Raw genomic sequence first — 20,883 nt, forward strand, 5'->3', positions numbered from 1 at the left:
CCCGCCCCCTCGCCTCAGCCTTAGCCAATGGGAAGCCGGCTGGCGGCCATGTCGGTTGCCACGGTAACGGGAGCGGCGGGGCCCGGGCGGGATCCGCTGCCCCGGCGCCATGGAGCTCAGCCTGGCCCGCGTCGACTACCTGCAGGTGGGAGCGGGCCTACGGGGGGACCGGGGGCCAGCGGAGCGAGAAGCCCAAAGGAGGGTCCCGGTGCTCTGGGCGGCGGGGGCCGGGGCCGAGAAGCGCCTCCCGGTGGGGCCGGGGCCGAGCAGGCCTACCCCCAGCGCCGCCTCAGGCGGGCCGGGACACCCCTCCCTGGGCACACCGGCGGGCTAGCGGGCCCGGTTAACCACGGTGTCTTCCGACAGGTGGGAGTGACGGCTCAGAAGACGATGAGGCTGCTTCCCGCCTCGGGGAAAAAGGCCACGCAGAAGGTAGCGGCTGTGGGCACCTCCGGCAGGGTCCCGGCCCTCCTCCCGTTGTCAACCGGCTCTTGAGGCTCTTTGAGTAGTGCCTCACAGGAAAAAAAGCTTTGGAAAAAAACTACTGGAACGTTTTGGGAAACTTGTGAAAAAATAGGGAGGGGGGGAAAAAAAAAAGTCTGTATTTGGAAAACTTCCAGGACCAGTAAGGAATTGTCAAAACTTCAGGCATTGCTGAAAACCGCAAGGAAGTTCTTGCATGCTTCTCTATTTCTGTTTCGCTAACACTTAAGAGGAAACATTTCCTTTTCAGTTTTCTTTAATGCAGCTTTAAACTAAGGAAACTTAATTAGGAAAATGCAATAGAAATAACACTTATTTTAATAATAAATTCTCGAAATGAAAATACAACTATTCCCAAATATGCATTTCTGGAGTGTTCCACCTGATTGTTGCTGGCATTTACAAGTAGAAGCAGAAAAAGGACTGTAAATGGTATCACTTAAATTACTGTTCTTAGGCTTTAGTATCCTATCTATGGCAGTTTATCTAGCTTTTCTACATACACTATGTAAATTAAGTACTGTAGAACTTAAAATATTTAAATAGAGGAAAATATGAGCAACATAGGAAAAGCATTACTTAAAAAAATATTTATGCGTGTAATAAAAGATAATGATGTGTTATACTTTCAAAGGTGGTGGTTGGAGATCAGGATGGGGTCATTACATGTTTTGGCATAAAAAAAGGGGAAGCTGTGGTAAGTGGAAATGTTCCATTTTAAAACTGTATTTTTAAAATATTCTTCCTAATGAACTTTGAAAGCCTGTTTTTATTGACATGGGAAATAAAATACCTGTGGAGAAGGTGTCAAGGTAGAGCTGTGGACTGATACCTAGCTATGATGAGGGCATGCTGATGAGGGCATGCTGGGGGCAAGCACATGATCCTCCACGGTTGTGGAGTCAGACACTAGTGTGTATCATCAGAAAAAAAGTCAGTTTAACACCTTTTCCTCTGCAGTTCAGTTGGGCTTAAGCCTGTATGTGTACTCAGTTACTGTGACTGGACAAAAACCTGCAGTGATTCACTAAGTCAGTCACCTTAGGGGATTTTGACAAACTGATTGCTTTTTATGAGCCTAGACTTACGCCCAGCTTAATAAAAATTTATCATTTCATATTATGTTTTTTTTTTCCTTAAGGAATTTTGTAGCCAGCTTATAAGGACTCTATAGCAATCCAAAGAAATCTACATAGTCTTTTCAAATAAGAATGCAACATGTAAGAGAGAGCGAGGGAATGTGTGTGTGTATGTTGTTTAAAAAAAAAAACACAAACAAACAAAAAACTTAGAGCTACCAGCAGTGCTGAAATTTTCCTATGGATGAATAACAATGAAATAGTAAAGTCTTAATTTATCATATTTAACATATATATTTATTGACTTTTAAAACGCTTGATTGTTTTGTGTTTCTGAAATGTATAGATTATATTTGTCTGCATATAATCTGTAGTATCCTTAGTCTTGCCAGAAATTGTAAAGCAAATTTATTATCCTTATGTTAAAATATTAGCATAAATACGATATTGTGATGATGAAAATTGCTTTTCTGTTTACAGCCAGTGTTCAAGACACTGCCAGGCCAAAAAATTTCAAGACTGGAGTTGGGAGGAGCTCTTAATACACCACAAGAGAAAATTTTTGTGGCTACAGGATCAGAAGTTAGAGGTTTCACAAAAAGAGGGAAGCAGTTTCTTTCATTTGAAACTAACCTCACTGAAAGCATTAAAGCTATGTATGTATGATATTTTGCATTTTTTCATAGCCGTAGCAGATTGTTAGTTTGTAATTTTATGAAATAATTTTTTTACTGTGTTGTGTGCTTGTGTGTAACACAGAGTGCCAGTCCAGCGTTAGCTTGTGCCATGACATGTAGGAAGGAACTTAGAAAATCACAGTGAAGTTTAGAAAGTGTAGGGGGTCTTGGGAGGGGTCTGGAGGCATTTGCATCAGTGCAAATGCAGGTGAGCAGAGCCAGGGTTATTGCCATAGTGTATCGTGACCATATACCCTTCCAGTAGCAGAACAGGAACAAATTTTTTATTTTTCTTTTTGGATCGTGGTGTAAGATGCTGCCATGTATTAGCTGGCTTAAGAAGAATTAATATCATGAAATTATGTTAATGAAATGTCTATAAAGATATTCTTAGGATTTACTGCAGACAAATAGGAAACTTGAGAGCTGTAGAAATCATGCAATTTTAGTACTTATAAGAAACATTTTTTAATAGCTGGACCAGCTTACGGGGCCCACTAATGTCTTGAATCTGCCAGTGGCAGTGCATGTGTCTAGTCGGGCTAAAAGACTATCACTGCAACTGTACTGGGAAAACGCTACAGGCAGTGTTTTCTTTTTCTCAGGCATATTTCAGGAGCAGATCTCTTTCTTTGTGCGAGCTATATCTATAACCATTATTGTGACTGCAAAGACCAGCACTACTACCTATCGGGAGACAAAATCAATGATGTTCTCTGCCTTCCTGTAGATAAAGTGAATTGCATTACACCGGTACTTGCATGTCAGGATAGAGTCCTCAGAGTTTTACAGGTTAAAATGCTTGTTTGTTTATGTTTTATGTGTTGATGCCATGGGATTGGACTAATTCTTAAGGGAATCAGCATATCAGTGTGGCTGAAATACCAAAAGGATAAGCATACTGTATCTTACTGGGCAGTGTTACTGTCTATAATGCTGGTACATTATTTTTTTTTTTAGAAGAAAAATCATGATTGTAAACTTGCTAAATGAGGATTAATAAACCCACTATAAATAGGCTTTGCAATTCATAGGTGGAAGTAGATAACAAATCGGTCCATTCTAACAAAAAATGCTCACATAAGGGAATTTAAATGTGTGAGTCTTTATCAGTTTGGAAATTCATGCTCTCACAAAGTGCTGTTGCAACAAGTCTCAGTAATGTTAAATGGTTTAACAAATTTATTTGCCATTAATTTGCATATAACGTATTTCAAGAGTCCTGTGTTTTATTTATATAAACTTCACTCTGTTTTGGCTTAGAAATGGTTCTCCAATAGGTATTGAGAGCTTGCATAAGCGAAGCATGTCCATTACTGTAATAATAATTTTGTCCTTATGCTTATGCTTGTGGGGTTTTGTTTTATGGTTGGTGTTTTGTAGTGGTTTTTTTTTTTTTAGTTTCGTTGGTGTAGTTTTGTTTGGTGGGGTTTTTTTGCTGGTTTTTTGGGGGGTTGGTTTGTTGTTTGTTTTTTTTTTTAAAAAAAAACCTCCTGATAGTTCTCTTTGTCTTTAGGGATCTGATTTACTGTATGAAGTCGAACTTCCTGGACCACCTACTGTTCTTGCTCTAAACAATGGAAATGGGGGTAACAAGATTTTGAACATACACTTAACTAAATAACGTTATTATACTATACTTTTAAGATTTTATTGTTTGTATTTGTTAATTACATTTTGCCTTGATTTTTAAGCTGATGTTAAAAATGCAGCAGAAAACTGACTATGTGAAGTCATTTCTTACACACAAATAAATATATGCACACACATATGACTGTTTTAGACAATTGTAAATTATATTGCATTTAATTCAAAGCCTCTTAGGAGAGCAGTGAGGTATAAGCTGGTCTCATTGTGTAAATAGGAACTGGACTTTTGGGGGCCTTTTCAAAGTTCTGGGTTTGGGTTTCTCTTGCACGTGGATTTACATAATTAGAAACATTAGTTGCATCCGTCCATGGATGGATGAGAATATTGAGTAGAGCGCACATAAACTAAAACTGCTTAAAATAGTTTGATCACCCTTCTTGCTAATCTGTTCTAACCTAATAGAAATCGCCTTAGTGTGTTAATCTGGTGCTTAATTTAGTTTCAGTTAGACTGTGTGACAACGACACTCAGAGCTCTTCTGGAAGAGTCTGCTTAAGTCTCGGCAGAACATTCACTATTGGATGCGTGTTCTGAATGAATCTCTTTGTTTCCCTTCTGTAAAGGCAATTTAATAGCCTATCTTTGTGAAATTTCAGGTGTTGGATTATGAATGGTTTGTAGGCAGAACTCCAGCACAGGGGGGGCGGTCATACACAGAAGACTGTTAGCCATGAAGGAATTATCAGAACAGGTGCTGTTTTCCTGTATTTGTTTTTGTTTTTAAAGCCTGACAGTTCTGTCACACAACACTGAGGTTAGTATTTTCTTTTTCCCTTGGGCTGCAGAATGTCATTACACAATACTTTCAATTTTTTTAGATTGGAGCACTTGATTTTCTTGATTCTAAATTGAGTTTATGTGCTTAGGTGATTCTGGAGAAGAAATTGTGTATGGAACTTCTGATGGTAAATTGGGTCTTATCCAGATTACTGGTTCCAAGCCTATACCTAAATGGGAAATTGGAAATGAAAAAAAGAGAGGAGGTATGTGTCTCAGTCTCTCACTCTTTAGCTTTCCAGTATATCTGAGGCTTTATTATGAGTATAATAATCAGGAAATCTTATTCGTAGATACTTTGGAGGCATTATGTCAGTATGCGATATTAATACGAGTAAGCTCTCTTTCACTCTCCTGATTTTCTTATAAATAATTCTTATCAGTTTGTCTTGCTTTGAGTGTTCTGTTCATATTATTTCCAGCACATTAGTACTGGAAATACTTTTTTTAAAAGTATTTAAAAAAAAAAAAGGCATTAAAAAGTTGTCTTTAAAGTGGCATTTATAAAACGGTATTGATTCATATATGATTACTTAAGACTTTTATCCCTTCGGTGACTGTTTCTAAGTGCAAATATACCTGCCAGATTTTTCAGATGTTCTGTGGTCTTAAAGTTTCTTCACAGGAAAGGTTAGTATCTTCCCTGCAAGACTCTTTTTTTCTTCCTTTTTTTTTAAAAAAAGCCATTACACGGGGTTTTGTCTGAAGACGGAATAAGGCTTTTATTAAAGCTCCACAATGAGATTTAACTGATCAGAGCATAGTGTGACACTTTGCCTGTTTTAGCTATTATTCAATATATTATTCTATGTTCTAATAGATGCTGCAATTAGCCCATACTCCTTTGTAAAGGGAGAAGACCAGGAATAGGAAAAAAAAAAAAATATATAAAAATTTAATTATCTCATAAAAGCTATTGCTAAATTATTTTCTTAAAATGCTTCCAAGTATGTCCTTACTCTTCATATGAAATACGAAGGAGTCATAAAAGTTAAATTCCATCTCGGTTTTCAGATTAATTCTTGTACAAACTCTCTCACTGCCTTTTCCTTCTTCCAGACCTTAACGTTCTTTCCTGTCCAAACATGATTAGTTGTCATAGGCTGGTTCCACCTGTGCTAATAGTGGGTTTGTCCACTGAGGTGTCAAGTGGCAGTACCTAGTTCAGGTCTGGCACAAGTCAGAACCCTCCTTCTGTCACCTTAGCCAGAATTCATAGTAGTCCATTTTCCAATAGCTTTAAGTCAACTATAGGAAACAAAGACTGCTTGCTTCTTCACTGGCAAAGTTACGGTAGTGTAGATAGACAAATAGTTTATCTGGGGGAATGTTTGATGAAGGAGCGTTAAACCCCTCAAAAGTAAACAATTTGAGCATCAGAGAGGGTCTCTGTGCAGTGCTTTCCACCAAGGGAACTGTTGTGGTTTTGATTCGGAGTTGGTTGCCGTAAAACCCACTGTACAAGCTTGAACTTCAGGCACAGATGAGAGACTTCAGCCCCCTAGTGGACTCATGCGGAAGTAGCATTGATAAAACCTTAAAAGCCAATCAAGAATCTCTTTCTATGTAATTTAATGTCGCCTGTGTATCGTGTCATAAATGAATAATGATGGTGTAAACGGTTTTGTTTTCTTTTTCATTAGGTATCTTATGTATTGATAGTTTTGACATTGTGGGAGATGGAGTTAAAGAATTACTCGTTGGACGAGATGATGGAATGCTAGAAATCTATAACTTTGAGAGCGCAGATGATCCCGGCCTTCGATATGATCATGTAAGCCCACATTCATCATACTCCTCTTTGCTGAAAAAAAATTAATTAAAAAAAAAAAAGAATCTGTGTTTCAAAACTTAAAGTATATACAAGGTCATTACTACTAAAATGTGGGGTTTGTTTCTAATTTGAGCTCTGTAATGTTGACAATATGAACTTCAAAGCAATATCTTAGTATTTAAGAAACAGAAAGTGAAATAGTCCTGATTTGAGCAAAAATGAAAATACTGTAGAGGGTGTGTTAAAGCTCTGGCTCTATTGACTGCTGAAGTCTCTCCTGGGTGAAATGTAATATAGCACTTCTCTCTCAGTGAAAAAAACAACCCCATGCCGTGTGTAGTCTGTGTTTTACATGTAAAATAATAAATGTAAGCTGTCAGGACTTTACTGAGCATAATTACCTTGGTTATGAATTGTTTAAAATAGTAGATTTGAGCCATAGTGACTTATTTCAGGCTTCAGTCAGATTGCTAATTCCTGCTGGAAAAATATTGTCCATCAGTGTTTTGCTTTAAACTGCTTTTTAATGTCTTTATTATGCAGAGTAGAATTGGAATGCATTTGTTAAAACACCTCAATTTAGCTGTGATAGTCATCAGCTGGCTTACTGTTTTGTAGGTCTAGATATTGTGCATGTTATGTAGGTATTTTGTGATGCAGATGGAAGGATGAGCACAACCTTTAAAACCCCCACAAACCCCCCCAAACTTCTAAAATGAGTGCAGTGACATTTTCCTCTGCTTGAATGTATTTATTTGAAGGCTTTATCAGAGAGCATCGCATCAATCCAGGGTGGCTGTGTAGGAAAAGATGGATATGATGAAATTTTAGCATCCACATATTCAGGTAAGCATCATGTGATCTACTCAATAAATGTCGTCTGTGGTGATGTGATAAAAATGAAGCAGGCTGTGTTGTTAGTGCAGCTCACGTTTCTTAAAATTTTTGTGGTGATTGGAACCAAGATAATGTTTTGTTGAAAAGATCTCTCCTAATTTAATATTTACACCTCAAAAATGTTTCTTATGCTTAAGCTACATTTTTATATTTTAAGATATTTATAATGTGTTCTGCTGTGTAACACAGTGGCTAGTTTTTCTCTGGTGTAGACTGCTGCCTAACTGTGATGAAATAATTAATATGTTATGCTCAAAATAATTATTCATGGGGTTTTTTTGTATTAAAAATATTGATAGACATGCATATATTTTTTTCCTGTCATTTTACATAATTTCCTTCCTTTTCAGCTTCGTAGGGCTTTAAATGGGGTTGATTTTGCTTTTAGTAGAAAATGAAGCTTCCCTGTGTGAGACGTCTCAGCAGTCCCTCTGTAGGATTGGAGCTGTTGGCCTGACTGTCACAGAGGCTGTCATAAACCTGCTGCATGTGTTAACTGCTAAGAGCTAAAATATTACTAATTCTCTATGTTCAGCTATTTTCAGTGCTAAAAAATTAGCCTACCAAAACCTCTCGTATTCAAAATCATGTATTTTGGCAAGATACAATTCTTAATGAGTTATTCAGAAGTAATGGTGTTACAGTACCTCTTTTAAATAGTCTTTGCATGATTAAATGTCTCTTATATCTTACCTCGTATGAGTTGTTTTGGCCACAGTATTGTTGCAGCCTGTCATACCAAAGTCCTTTGTGGCTTCTTTTAGTGCATGTGGGAATGTTATAAAGATCTGTGAATCATAGGAGAAAGAAAAAAACGAAAGCCCATGTTCACCTGTGGCTTTTCAAAGGTAAACTGTGGTAGGATGTGCAGTAGACTGAGTTTGGCAGATTTTGGCAGATCAGGAAAAGTCATTCTTAGAACAGTAAAAGTTACATTTGAAGCTTGGCAGCACAGGACTTCTGTGGATTTTTTTTTTAAAGTTCATGCTCCATTATTGGGCTTTCTTGGTACTTGAAGTAGATAGCTAAGGAATGTGAAAGATTGTGGACATGTCGGCTTTTATGGTGCATTTTATAATAATGCTATCTTGCTGTTTGCATGCATTAGATGAGGTAACTAGAGCTATAAACACCCATTCAAGTCTTCATATCATACCTAAGGTGTCAGGATATAATCAACTAGTATTTGCTTTTATAAGTAAATGTAGTTATGTAAACAAAAAGGTGATTTTTATTTTTTTTCCCTTTGACTGGCAGCATTCAATCTCAAAGCACACTGTGCAACATACAGCCTGCTATAAACACACTGCACAGGTTTGGTTTGGTTTGTTTTTTTTCCAACTATAGTGCTGCCAATTATTCAAGGTTTTGCCAGAGAAACAGAGGTAGGAAAAAATGTAAGGGCTCCGTTAAAACCTGCTGCAGAGGGATTTATTGCATGAAGTACTTCATGAAAAAGAATAAGTAATGTTTTCCAATCTGTAAGCTAAGAATGACACCCATAAAAAAATCATGCTCAGGGTCTAGATTAATCCTCCAAAGAAAGGATTAAATTATAGTCTGTTCTCTCTACCCAGCATCTGGAACATACAAAAGCTGAGTGTAGACTTTTCTTTATAGCTTATGAGGAATATAAACTTCATATATTGGTTTAGGCTGGCTGACAGGACTGACTACAGAACCTGTCCATAGAGAAGGTGGATCAGGTGAAGAACTAAAATTAAGTCAAGAAATGCAGAGCAAGATTTCATCCTTAAGGTAATTGCACTAGAAAGAAATTTAAATGAAATAATTGAAACGTTAAAAGCTGAAATGTCATCTTTCCTTCCTATCTCACTGGATTTTCTGTATTGTTAATGTATCTAGAAGTAGATTTAACCCTTTTTAAAGTAGAAATGAGTAGCAGACTCATTTCACAGCCTCTTTCTATCTTGCCTTCACATGATGATGTCTTAATGCCATTTTCCTCAGTATCAGCAAGATAAGATTCCCTTCTTCCATGCTGCTTATAGCTTCTAAATGATGGGATAAAAATGGTCACTAGCATATAATTCAAAATGTGTTGTACTCTTGAAGGAAAAAAGTTGTCCTTTCCTGTGACTCATAGAAATCACTTTTGGCAAGGTACAGTAGAATCTCCATTTTCATGTGAAATAGTTTATGTTTTATCTTTAGTTTGTATGTGGAGAGGGGAGTCACCAGTCACTTCTGGTTGGAAAATTGTGGACAGAGGATAAACATTGTTGCCTTGCAAGCTTAATCTACTTTATTTCCAGGGTAGCTTTTATAGTTGTTTTTTTAAGACGTTATATGTGGTTTCCTTTTTCTAGGAATGAATTGGAACACTTACAGATGAAAGTACTTCAGGAACGTGAAAAATACCAGCAGTCTTCTCAATCCAGTACTGCTGTCTCATCAGTACCTGTGTTTAGTGTGAATGATAAGTTTACATTAAATAAGGATGATGCTAGCTACAGCCTGATCTTGGAGGTGCAGACAGCTATAGATAATGTCCTGGTGCAGGTGAGTGTCGCTTTGTTCTTGTTGGCCTTCTTGATGTGTAAATAAAACATTCAGGGACTTTCTAGTTTAAAAAGTTGAGTTATAGTATCTTAAGTATATGGGGTTTTAAATGTCTGAATTGTTATAAGAGGGAATTGAAGTGTATAGCCTTGCAACGTTGAAATAAGTTGTAAATGCTTGTTAGGGAACAAATACAACCTAAATCTTTATTGAACAGAGCAACATTACACTAACTACCAAAATAGATCAAAATGCCTGCTGTATTAGCAGGTTTCTATGTAACTTTTGTGCTTGTTTTTGCATGTCCCTCCTTATTTAAACAGCAATTAACTTGCCAAATCTTAAATGAAGTGGAGATTCTCACTTGCCAGTTAAGTACCCTTTGTAGTGGAAAATTAATTTTAGGATGGTGTGGGCCACCTGTGCACTTTGAATGTGGACCAGCATCTGATTTGTGTGCAATTGGTGATAGATACTCTTGCCATGTAGAACAGCCTTAATTAGTTATTCCTCCTACTGCATCAGCTGAAATTAATGTTTTATTTGGTAGTCAGAGAGAGTAGTGGTACTGAATTACCTTCTTTTGGGATGTGCATGGGGACAAAAATTTGACAAGGAGGAATTTGTGAGGTGAATTTGCTGTAACAAATGTGAGAGAACTACTGTAGGATTTTATTTTTCACTTCCTAATATAAATCTTATTTTTATTAAGGGTGTTGTTAGAGCAATGCTAACGTACAGCTAATTTGCAGCATTATAGTATCTGCTGTTCCCAAAGCTAAGTGAAGAGTAATGAAATTGTTTAATCAAGCCTTGAACTTAATGTAGAGTTTAGAACTTATGGCTTTTTCTTTAAAGAAACATAAAGCAGTATCCTCTATTTCTCTGTTGTGAGAAGACAATAAAACTGTTTTTAAAATATTTTTTTAGGAAGTATGTTGCATAGTTATCAATGTTTCTGACACTTCTGTGAAGTTATGAAGCAGTACCAAATCAAGTAATTAACCATTCTCATACGCTTTAATCTCATTTTTAAACAGTGTTAGACTTAATTCCAGTGAAAATACATGTAGATAAGTGGTCTGTTTCAGAAGCATTACTGTAAGTAAGAGGATCATTAATTATGTAATATGATCCTTGGTTTCTTGAATGAATATTGTAATCCCCCTATTAAAATAGGGAAACACTTCAATCATGAATATACGTCATGAATTTGAAGGAGGTATACTTTCATGTCTGAAAGATGTGCATATACTTTCATCTCTGAAAGATAGTTACACATCTTGTATGGAAGTTGTTGTAAGCCAGCCACACAAGAGTTCAGGACTCCATAAGAGAAACATCATGTTATTTGAGATTAAGTTGTAAACTGTGTGTCTGTTAGGCTTTTACCTCTTGGATGAAGCAATCATTGCCTCTCCTTTATTAAAATAATCGATGACAGTTAGAGGATAAATGCATTAGAAGCTACTCAGGAACTTAAGCTCTTTATTTTTCCTCCCTTGTGTGTTCTGCAGAGTGATGTCCCGATAGACTTGCTGGATGTGGATAAAAATTCTGCTGTTGTTAGTTTTAGCAGCTGTGATTCTGAGGTAAGTGAAACAAAAGAGATTATATTTATAGAGATCACATGATGAAAGCTCTTAATATTGTATATTAAAAATCAAGTTTGGATGTATATGTTCGTAATTTTGAGTATGTCGAGTTAAGCTACTGATTTGGTAATTTTGGAGAGCTCAGCTTTGTTAGAGATACTGCAGAACTAGGAGTTAGCGGCAAGTTCTGACATAAGGCAAAGCTAAACACGTGCAAAAGGATCCAGAAGCCAACAGCTCTCGTGCTTTTTTTCCTGCCTGATCAGGAAAGTGAAGGACACATTCGGTATTGCTCTCTTCTCTGGATTTGCCAGTATTGCATGTATTTACTTCCAAGTAATTTAGGTGAAGAACATTCTTTTTCTTACTTATTGTCTCTTAAAAATCACTTTAGAACGTGAAAATTCTGCTGTGTGGGGAGGCATATTTTTTAGTGCTTTTTTTTATATAATAATTATACACTTAAATAATTAAAGAATTACTACAGATGATTAGGGCCAGAAGGAAAATCCAAAAACTACCTTAGCATTATGAAAATCTTCTGTGAAGTCTTTTTCCTTGTAAGAGTCCTCTAAGTATTTTAGTTTTAAGAACTGAAGTTGCACATCATTCATCTACCCTGGAGCTTTTGGAAATAAACTTAAGTTTCTTGTCATTCATGATGATTAATGTAGGTTTTTTTGTTGCTGTGTTTTCTTACTGATCTTGTTTCCATTTTTGGATGTTGGACTGATGTTGCAGATGAGTGGGGCAGGCTGATAGATGCATTTTTCAGATGGAAAAAAAAGATATCTATATGATTTTTATGGTGGTATTAAAGAGTGTAAGACGCTTCAGTTGATTTCTTCTTATACGGAGAAATTTTTTAAATTCTACCATCATTAAAATTAATTGGAATACTCAAGGGAACAAAAGATTACCTTTTTGTATTTAACTTCTGTAAAATAGCTGTACATAAATAGCAAAAGCTTTACAGTACATGTCTACAGTTAAAACAGATGAGTAGAACTTTTGTGAGTCCACAGTCCTGTTTTGTCTTACTTTTCTGTGGTTTTCTTTTTCCTGTTTACAGCCAAATAGCAACTTCCTTCTTGCAACTTACCGATGCCAAGCAAATACTACAAGACTTGAACTTAAGGTGAAATGCTCTAGTATATTCTTCATAATTAATTAATGTTTATATAGGTGTCTGCTTAGGAATGGAGAGATCTCTACCTTGACTGACGGCTCAGCCTGAGCAAATGATCAGTCCAGTTTCTACAGCAGGTTGTTTCCTGAGAACCTTCTAATCCAGGGCTTGTATTCCTTCATATTTGTCTGTAGGGTTTCTAAAAGCTTCTAAGAATGTATTACTGTATTACTTCAGAGGAGAGCCTGGGGTCCCTCTTTAGTATCCCTAAAATGAAAGCAGTGGGGAAACCACAGATTGTGGAAATACGTGAATCTGGAGACAGCGTGTGGGATGTAAAGTGGAGAGAGATGTGGGAAAGAAAGCTCTGGCACTGTTTGTACACGGAAATGTTGAAGGAAGTTACACTGGGAAGCGACCAGGGAATACAGACTGGATTTGTATTTTTGAGAGGAAGCAAATCTGGTCATCCCATGCTTATTATACTAAAGGCATATGGATGTTTTGGGGTTTATTTTTAGCGATACATCAAATTCACATGTTTTGTGGCTGCAACCAGGGGAAATAATGCAGGACATCATGACTAGGAAAATCCTCAAGATGCACACAGGCTCTAGGTTTTCTCTTTATGTAGTCACCTAACACTGCAGGATCCTGATGTGGTATGTGTTTATTTATGTAAAATTCTCAGTCGATAGATTATCATTAGAAATCTAAGCTGGTTTAAAGTGCATCAAATGTGGGGAAGTTGAGGGTGGTTATCTGCTTTTTGGTGAGGTTGCAATAATAGACGTAGTGTGCTGAACTAAGACTCTTATTTCCAAGGTTCCCTTCTTAAGAAATGCTGTTAGTTTGCTTATTGATTCTGAGCAGGTCACTTTATCTCCTGATGTCTCAGTTCTCTTAGTTCAATTTAGGGATAAGACCCTGGCCACCTTTACTATTGAAAATACTAGCTAAAGAGCAAATGACAGAAGAAAAATTAGTCAAATGCATTCATGATACACAAAAAGAGGATGGTGGTTTTTTCGCTCTCTCTAAAAGCATTTATAAACTACATCATAGTGCAGTGTGTCATCAAAAACACTGCACTGTCACTCTTGCATTTGGATCCTGATGTGATGGATTCGATCTGCGCAAGTTCTACTGCCACCTTCCTGCAATACATTCAGGATCTCCAGTGGTTTCTGCCTGCCATGTGGAGTCCATTCTCTTTCTGTATTTCGTCTGTGCACGTGTAGACGATACAACTTCTAAATCTTGGAAATTTAATTTCCAAAGACAACTCTTTACTAACTTATTTTTATTAAAAACATTGGAGTGGATGTCTTCTTGCAAAACACTTCTTGAGTTCTGAGACCCTATAAAATAGGGGACATAATCAAGGTTGTAAAGCAAACCTATACTCGAACTGCAGTCTGCTCTTTTGTTTGTATAAAGTTGTTTCAGTAGCTCCTCTGCCTACTTTCACAGCTGTGTTGGTGCTATAGGTGGGACACTCCTCTTTCTTGTCAGTTCTGCGTGAGTGGCAGACTTAGTGCAGTCTGTGTAGCTGGTCTCAGCAGAGAAGTGATTGATGCATTGCTGTGTCCTCAGAGGTGTGGAGAGCACACACTGTATCTTGAATGTGTTTGTACATCCTGCTTCTTAGGCGTTCTGAGACTCGAACTTCAATCTGGCCTCTTACTTCTCCAAAAATAGCTCAGGATGAACTTTGGTGGCTATGAAGAAGTGAATGCGTATTTTGAAATTCTGTTTACTCTTCTAAATTCCTTGATCTATTCTTAAAACATAAATGGGGCCACTGAAGAACTAGAAGCAAGTTATAGACTTTTAATTTTAACTGATCAGAATGTAAGTTAGCAGGTTGTATTTTTTTTTAATATTTCATTCATCTAATATAGCAGCACTTCATGGGACACTACTTCATCTAGTTTTAAAACATTTGTGATCTGCCCTATTTATAGTGGCACTTCTCAATTAAATACAGTACTTTAAATATTCTTGAGTTCTACAGTCTTTCTTTAACACATTTCAAATACCCATCAGTTTTCCAAATCATGGTAAATTAATCTTTCCCCTTTTGTTCTTTTTGTGGGTTCTGCTTTTATTTCTGCAGGTTCGATCGATTGAAGGACAGTATGGGACACTTCAAGCATATGTAACTCCAAGAATTCAACCAAAAACCTGCCAAGTTCATCAATATCAAATTAAACCCCTTTCGCTTCATCAGAGAACTCATTCTATTGACCATGACAGGTATTTGCAAAGAAAAATCAATGCTTTTTTCTCTTGAAAAACTGACGCAACCTGGCTGAAACAATGTTTACTCTATAAACTTAAGCATGTCGTTTCTAACCACTAACCTGCAATTTTGAGCCTGTAGTTCCATTTTATGGGTTTTCTGGCAGAAAATGTGGATTTAATGGGCTCCTGCTTTGCTTGCCATTCTTTATCCTTGTTTTCAGATTATTTTTCATAATAACCTGGGTTATAGTGCAGCCCCATGTGTTAGTAGAGTTGAGGGTGTGGTAGAAAGGAAACTCCCCTCTGTCAGTAACCGCAGCCTTCTCAGTTTCAGCCTCATTCTCCCCTCCACCCTTTCAATGTAATTCTTTCCCATAGCTAATTTGGCTCCAAAACGGAGCCAAGACTTCTTTTGTCCCTTATCCCTCTGTTAGGAACCTACTATTTTATGCAATTTCTACTTGATTTTTCCCCGCCCTCAATTAACATCTTGCATTGCTGGCTTCAAAACAAAACTGAAAGACTGAAGGAATGATACCAAATGCTTTTACTTAATGTGCAAATGAGCTGCCATTATGCTCTGTCTGTGGTTTACAGCATGGGAGACTGTTGAGGCTCTTGGTCATATTTGCTGTGTTGTCAGTTATTTACCTTTGTCATAAGTTTCAGGTTTAACAACTTGTAACGGGATATGTCAAAAACTTCCAACTAGTTTCTTATCCAGTTCTGACATGCCTGCTGTGAGATAAAGCTTGAATGTACACATAGCTTTTTGTCTTGAAATACAGAAAAGTAGCTTTAATCTGTAATACATAACTACTTAGCCAGATAGCTCACTTCTTACAGGGTGTTGATTAAAAGGAAATCACCATGTGGAACTAAACTTTTTTTCATATGGATAACCAGCGGACTGACAGTGCCCCTCCTTCGTAACTGTTAACTCTTTTCTTTTTTTTCTTTCTTTTTTTTTTTTTTTTTTTTAAATTTCATAACGTCATAGACCCATGAATACACTGACGCTCAAAGGCCAGTTCAGTTTTGCTGAAGTTCACTCCTGGGTTGTGTTTTGCTTACCTGAAGTGCCTGAAAAGACTCCCGCTGGAGAGAGTATCACCTTTTATTTTCAGAACACCTTCCTGGGTACACAGCTTGAAAGTACTTACAGGTAAAATACAGTTACTAAAGTGCAATGTGACTATACTGGGGCTTTTGTCTTTTTCATTCTTGACCAGTCTCCAAGTGTGGTTTCACGCACACACTACTGTTCAGCTCTCCACCCCCAGCCCCATCAAAACTCCCATTAAAGAGAACAGGAATCTTTCTTAAAAAGGATTTTCAGACATTACCAGGGTGAGCACTATCCAGTAATGATGCAATCTGTGACTTGAATAGGGGTTTTCTCAAAGTTGGTCCAAAAACCAAAATTGCCAGGGAGGAAAGCCTTGATATATTTTTAGGATGGTGGCTTGCTTTTAAAATTCAAAGAACCTAGTTACTAATGTACTGAAATTATTTTGTAATGCCTATTGTTTTCTAACTTCCTTTTTTTTTCTATTGAGGGCCAGAAATAACTTAAAAGGCATTTAATACTCATGCAAAAAAAATGTGAATAAGCATTAATTAATTATTATTAATAATTAATCATTATAATGATTAATTAATGAAAACCTTCTTTTTCTGCAACTTATATTAAGCAAATATTATTTCTGTGTTTAATACTCTGTTCTCAAATTAATTAGTTATATCTTCCTTCAACAAATTATGTACATCTACCTGAATATAGAACTGTAAAGGGGGGAAAAAATTAATTGCTGTAATTACAAAGATTCCAACCTGCTTGCAGCCTACGATGTGTGTTGTCTATTTGTAATGCAGAAAGTTGTTGGGCTGGTGTATTTTGGGGAGAAAAGGGGAGAGAGTTTTTTCTCCCTTCTGGTGTTGAAGCTTGCTCTTTGGCGTCAAGTATTGCAATGATAAAACTTAGGAGGAATGAATCCAGTCAGAGATCTTACTTGTATAACCTTAGTGCCATACAATAAAGAGAAGTGCTTTGTGTGTACCTAAGATTTGTGTATACTACTTTGTCTGATGTACTGGAACAAACTGTTCCCTGACAAGATTACACTGGGAATAGGGAAGGAGGGAACAGTTCAAGTGTATATACAGCCACATGATACATGGAGAATCGTTAGGACCTTTATAGAAGTTGCTTTCTTTGATTTGGCCATTAATTTACAGGCTTTCTAAATGTACAAAATTAGACAAATCTAATGCATGTGTGTGTGTTGAAGTTTGTTCTTTTCAAGTTTTTCTTCCTTCATAGAAAAGGTGAGGGGTGTTTTAAGTCTGACAACATTTCTACAATATCCATCCTAAAAGATGTGCTTTCCAAAGAGGCTACTAAAAGGAAGATTAATCTCAACATATCATATGGTAAAACTTTCTTCTCTATTTTTTTTGTCCTTGACTTAATTTTATATTCTTATAAATGGAATATGTAATAATAATTTGCTTGTTGGGTTTTATTTTTACTCCCTACTAGACATAAATGAAGAATCTGTGAGACACACATTAAAGCTTATCCACCCTAAATTAGAGTACCAGCAGCTGTTGGCCAAGAAGGTTCACTTAATAGATGCTTTGAGAGTGAGTATCTGAACTCCCGTGGAAGGATTTTTAGGGGGATTATGTTGTCAGAGACCAGCCTGTACAGCTCAAGTCAGATGTGTGTCATACTGGTGTCTGTTCCATTGCTGTTCCCAGGACATGTATTTTAATAATCTAAATTCCCATTTTGTACTATATAACTAGTGAATAACATGTAGGATTACTGACTGATGGTGAGGATGTTTAAAGCAGACAGTAGAAGGCAGCCGGCTTTATCATCTAACCTCCTCTTTTTGCCCACTGTAATTTCCCAGTTCCTTCTATGTCCCTTTCCACTAGCCTTTAAAAGTTTTTTAGATCTGGGGGTGATCATCCAGGCCAGATGTGACTTCCTTGCTTCATCCCAGTGTGTCATAATTTCTGAATTATCTGCTTTTTAATCTTCTACTTAATGCCCTCCTCAATGGTTAGTCTTTGGGAGGTACCAGTTAGGCAGCTTATCTCAGTTCTTGGACTTTTTCCAACAACCAGGATTTTACTGTCAAAAACCTGCCATTGTCTCTTTTGGTTTGTTTTTTTTTTGAGGGGGGGAAGAGGTGAAAATGGACAACCGATTCTCTCTTGTCCTTTGGGGGAATCAAATACTAGTCACAGAACTCTGCAGTTAGTAGAAAAACTGAGTACCAATGAGCACAGTGTGTATCTTTATTATCACTAAAAGTATTTGACTTGGTCTTGATTTGGCAAACCAGGGAGGCAAAGAGTAATAGAGAATTTATTGTTAATGCATGTTATTTTTGCGCAATAATAATGATATTGCTTGTTTTACGCTTTTTTTTTTAGACAGCAAATCTTCTTTGACAAACCCCTTTTAACATATTTTATTTTTTTGTCACTCATTTTTTGGATAATAACTTATAGGCAGTAAAATAATCTGGTGACTGATGAAAGCTGTTATTCCAGCAGACTCACAATGCATAGTATAATTACCTTTTATCTTGAAAAGAACAGTCTTTCTGTGGGGGATAAAATGATCTATACTATCAACCATCTTAAATTGGTTTATTGGTAGTCTGGGGCATTTTAGAAGAGGTCTTTAAAACTTTTTGCTGTCACAACTTGATACTTTCAAAGTTTGCTTTTACCTTCAGACTTTAGCATGTGCTATGCTTTTTAGGAATTATTTTATTCTAAAAATGAGGACATGGTGAAGGCTTTGAGCCTTTGTTAGGCTTGATTCCATAGGGGCTGGGCTGTGGCGTGATCCTCTTCTGGCAGTGCTCAGAGCTGGAATACACAGGATTTTGAGAATCTCGTCTCTGAAGTGACAAGTAATATCTGGCATTTCGTTAGAAGGCTAGAAAATGAAGCACTTTGAAAATACCTCTTGCTACTTTAGCAGGGGATTGTCTTGTCTCTGAAGTATTTCCTCCTGACAGACCCAAGCTTAATTTCTTCTTACTTTCATGCCTTTGCGATACTTAACTGCTGTTAATTCTTATGATTTAAAATGTCTTTGAGGAATTACAAGTTCATGAAGGAAATGTGGACTTCCTGCTACCAAAATACCGCAGCATTTTGGAAGAGGCAGATCAGCTGCTTGAGGAATACAAGAGACAACCTGCACATCTCGAGAGACTTTATGGTTTGTTGGTCAATTCAGCTTTTTATTGAAATGCAGCTTAATGTCCAGAAAGCACGCTGGACGTGACTGAAATAGATATGAAGTCGGTATTAGCAGAATTTAAATAATTTGATAAGTGGGTACGCTTGGGTAGCTTCAGGACAACAATAGGTATGTAAATACATATGTCTGGCTGGCTGTACAGCCAAGGCTGCCTATTTACACAGTGGTTTTGATCACAAAAATCTGAAGTTAAAGGTGAGGCAGTAAAACCGAGCACATCCTGAAAATGGTTTGTATGCTGCTACAAACTTTAAGTAACTCTCCAGAGTTTATCAAGAATTGTTCACCTGAGAACTTCTAAAATTGATTTGGCATCACAAGCCATCACTGAGAATGAAGATACCATGATTATTTGCAAGTGACTTCTATACCTTTTGTTTAATAGACAGCTTTTTATATTCGGATGATCCTTGTCTTTATGGACACGATTAAGGATCGTATTTAAATTCAGGATGGTGTTTAAGAACGTATAAAAGTTAAATAAGTGATTAAATTCTCAGCAGTTAAGTTTTGCAAAACATCAGGAAAACAGAAAAATGCGCATGGGGTGGGAAGGGGGACTCGTAGAAGATCTAATTTAGTGAAGGAAATTCTGTAGCCTCCTGTGGTGTTTCCCACACGGCTCCAGCTCAGGGAATCTCTGTTGGGCACCAGGTTTAATAAGGCGATGGATCTGCAGTGTAAGCAGAGCCCTCCTTGCCTGTCCTGTGGTGATTTTCTCTCTTTAGTGGTAATTACTCCAGATGTGGGTAATTGTAAGGCAGAAACACACACTTTGGAATGAAGCTGGAATCCGGTGCTTCTAACAGCATTTGGTGTTTGTTTAAAAGGAGATAATTGTTTAAAATGTGAAGTTTAAAAAGAGTCTTGTCTCAATCTCGAATCACCTGGAATAGTTGGTATATAAGAATGAGTTAAAAGTAGAGATGCTTCATAATGAAAACAAGGCAAACAATAATTCCTGGGGCTTTACCTTTGCAGGTATGATCACGGATCTCTTCATAGATAAATTTAAATTCAAAGGCACCAATGTGAAAACTAAAGTCCCTCTTCTTCTGGAGATTCTGGATGGCTGTGATCAAGATGGACTAATTGCTTTTTTTGAGGCTGCAGCCTGAGAAGGGAAAAGCAGAGTAATTTTTTTTTTTTTTTTAAGAAAAACACTTTTATTCTTTTGTTGTACTGTCGTCTCTTAGTTTTTACTCATATTTATTATCATACTGAATACATTAATCAGCTTTATTTCAGATAAACTGTTGTGTTTGTTAAATGTGCGCAGTGTTTCTATGTCAACAGTGTTCTTCATCGATAAGAAAACTTAATTGGATGTAAATACCAAACACCCTTTTTGCAAAAATGTTTTCAGTGCTGTTAAAGACCACATGTGGTGGTCTGTTCTCCCCTTGTAAGAATGTACGAAGAAACTGGTACAGAGAAACCAGATTTAGAAGAAATTTGTGTGCTAAAGGGTTGTGGATTTTAGGCTAAGGACAGCTGCTTTTAAAGCTACGCGTTCATTCTTGGTTGGGGAGTAGATTCCATTAAACCTGCTCCGTGCTCCTCCTGTGTCAGCGTGCTTCATTTCCAAATTCCACCTGAAATTCGGAAACCCGGAAATTCGCGAATTCTTCCCTCCGCCGACTCCCTCCCGCTCGCCCGCCAGGCCCCGCCCCCTCCCCGCCAGGCCCCGCCCCTTTTGGCCCCTGCCGCCGCCCGTAGGCCGCGTGACGCAACGCGCCCTCCCATTGGCCGATTCAA

The 20,883-nt window shown here is 37.3% G+C and overlaps 1 protein-coding gene across 1 annotated transcript; it reads left to right on the forward strand.

Annotated features, from left to right (window-relative positions):
• Positions 1–17: 17 nt before the first annotated feature.
• On the forward strand, positions 18–20,685 carry BBS7 (Bardet-Biedl syndrome 7). Its single transcript, XM_074589137.1, has 19 exons — positions 18–145; positions 367–432; positions 1,118–1,180; positions 2,043–2,218; positions 2,845–3,031; positions 3,756–3,828; positions 4,756–4,872; positions 6,310–6,440; positions 7,202–7,286; positions 8,993–9,095; positions 9,668–9,860; positions 11,378–11,452; positions 12,528–12,593; positions 14,704–14,843; positions 15,832–15,996; positions 17,155–17,264; positions 17,374–17,477; positions 18,960–19,083; positions 20,107–20,685. The coding sequence occupies exons 1-19, from the start codon at positions 110–112 to the stop codon at positions 20,241–20,243; spliced, it is 2,151 nt and encodes a 716-aa protein (XP_074445238.1). The 5' UTR covers positions 18–109; the 3' UTR covers positions 20,244–20,685.
• Positions 20,686–20,883: the final 198 nt, after the last annotated feature.

This window comes from Larus michahellis, chromosome 5, assembly GCF_964199755.1.
Source record: "Larus michahellis chromosome 5, bLarMic1.1, whole genome shotgun sequence".
NCBI lineage: Eukaryota > Metazoa > Chordata > Aves > Charadriiformes > Laridae > Larus > Larus michahellis.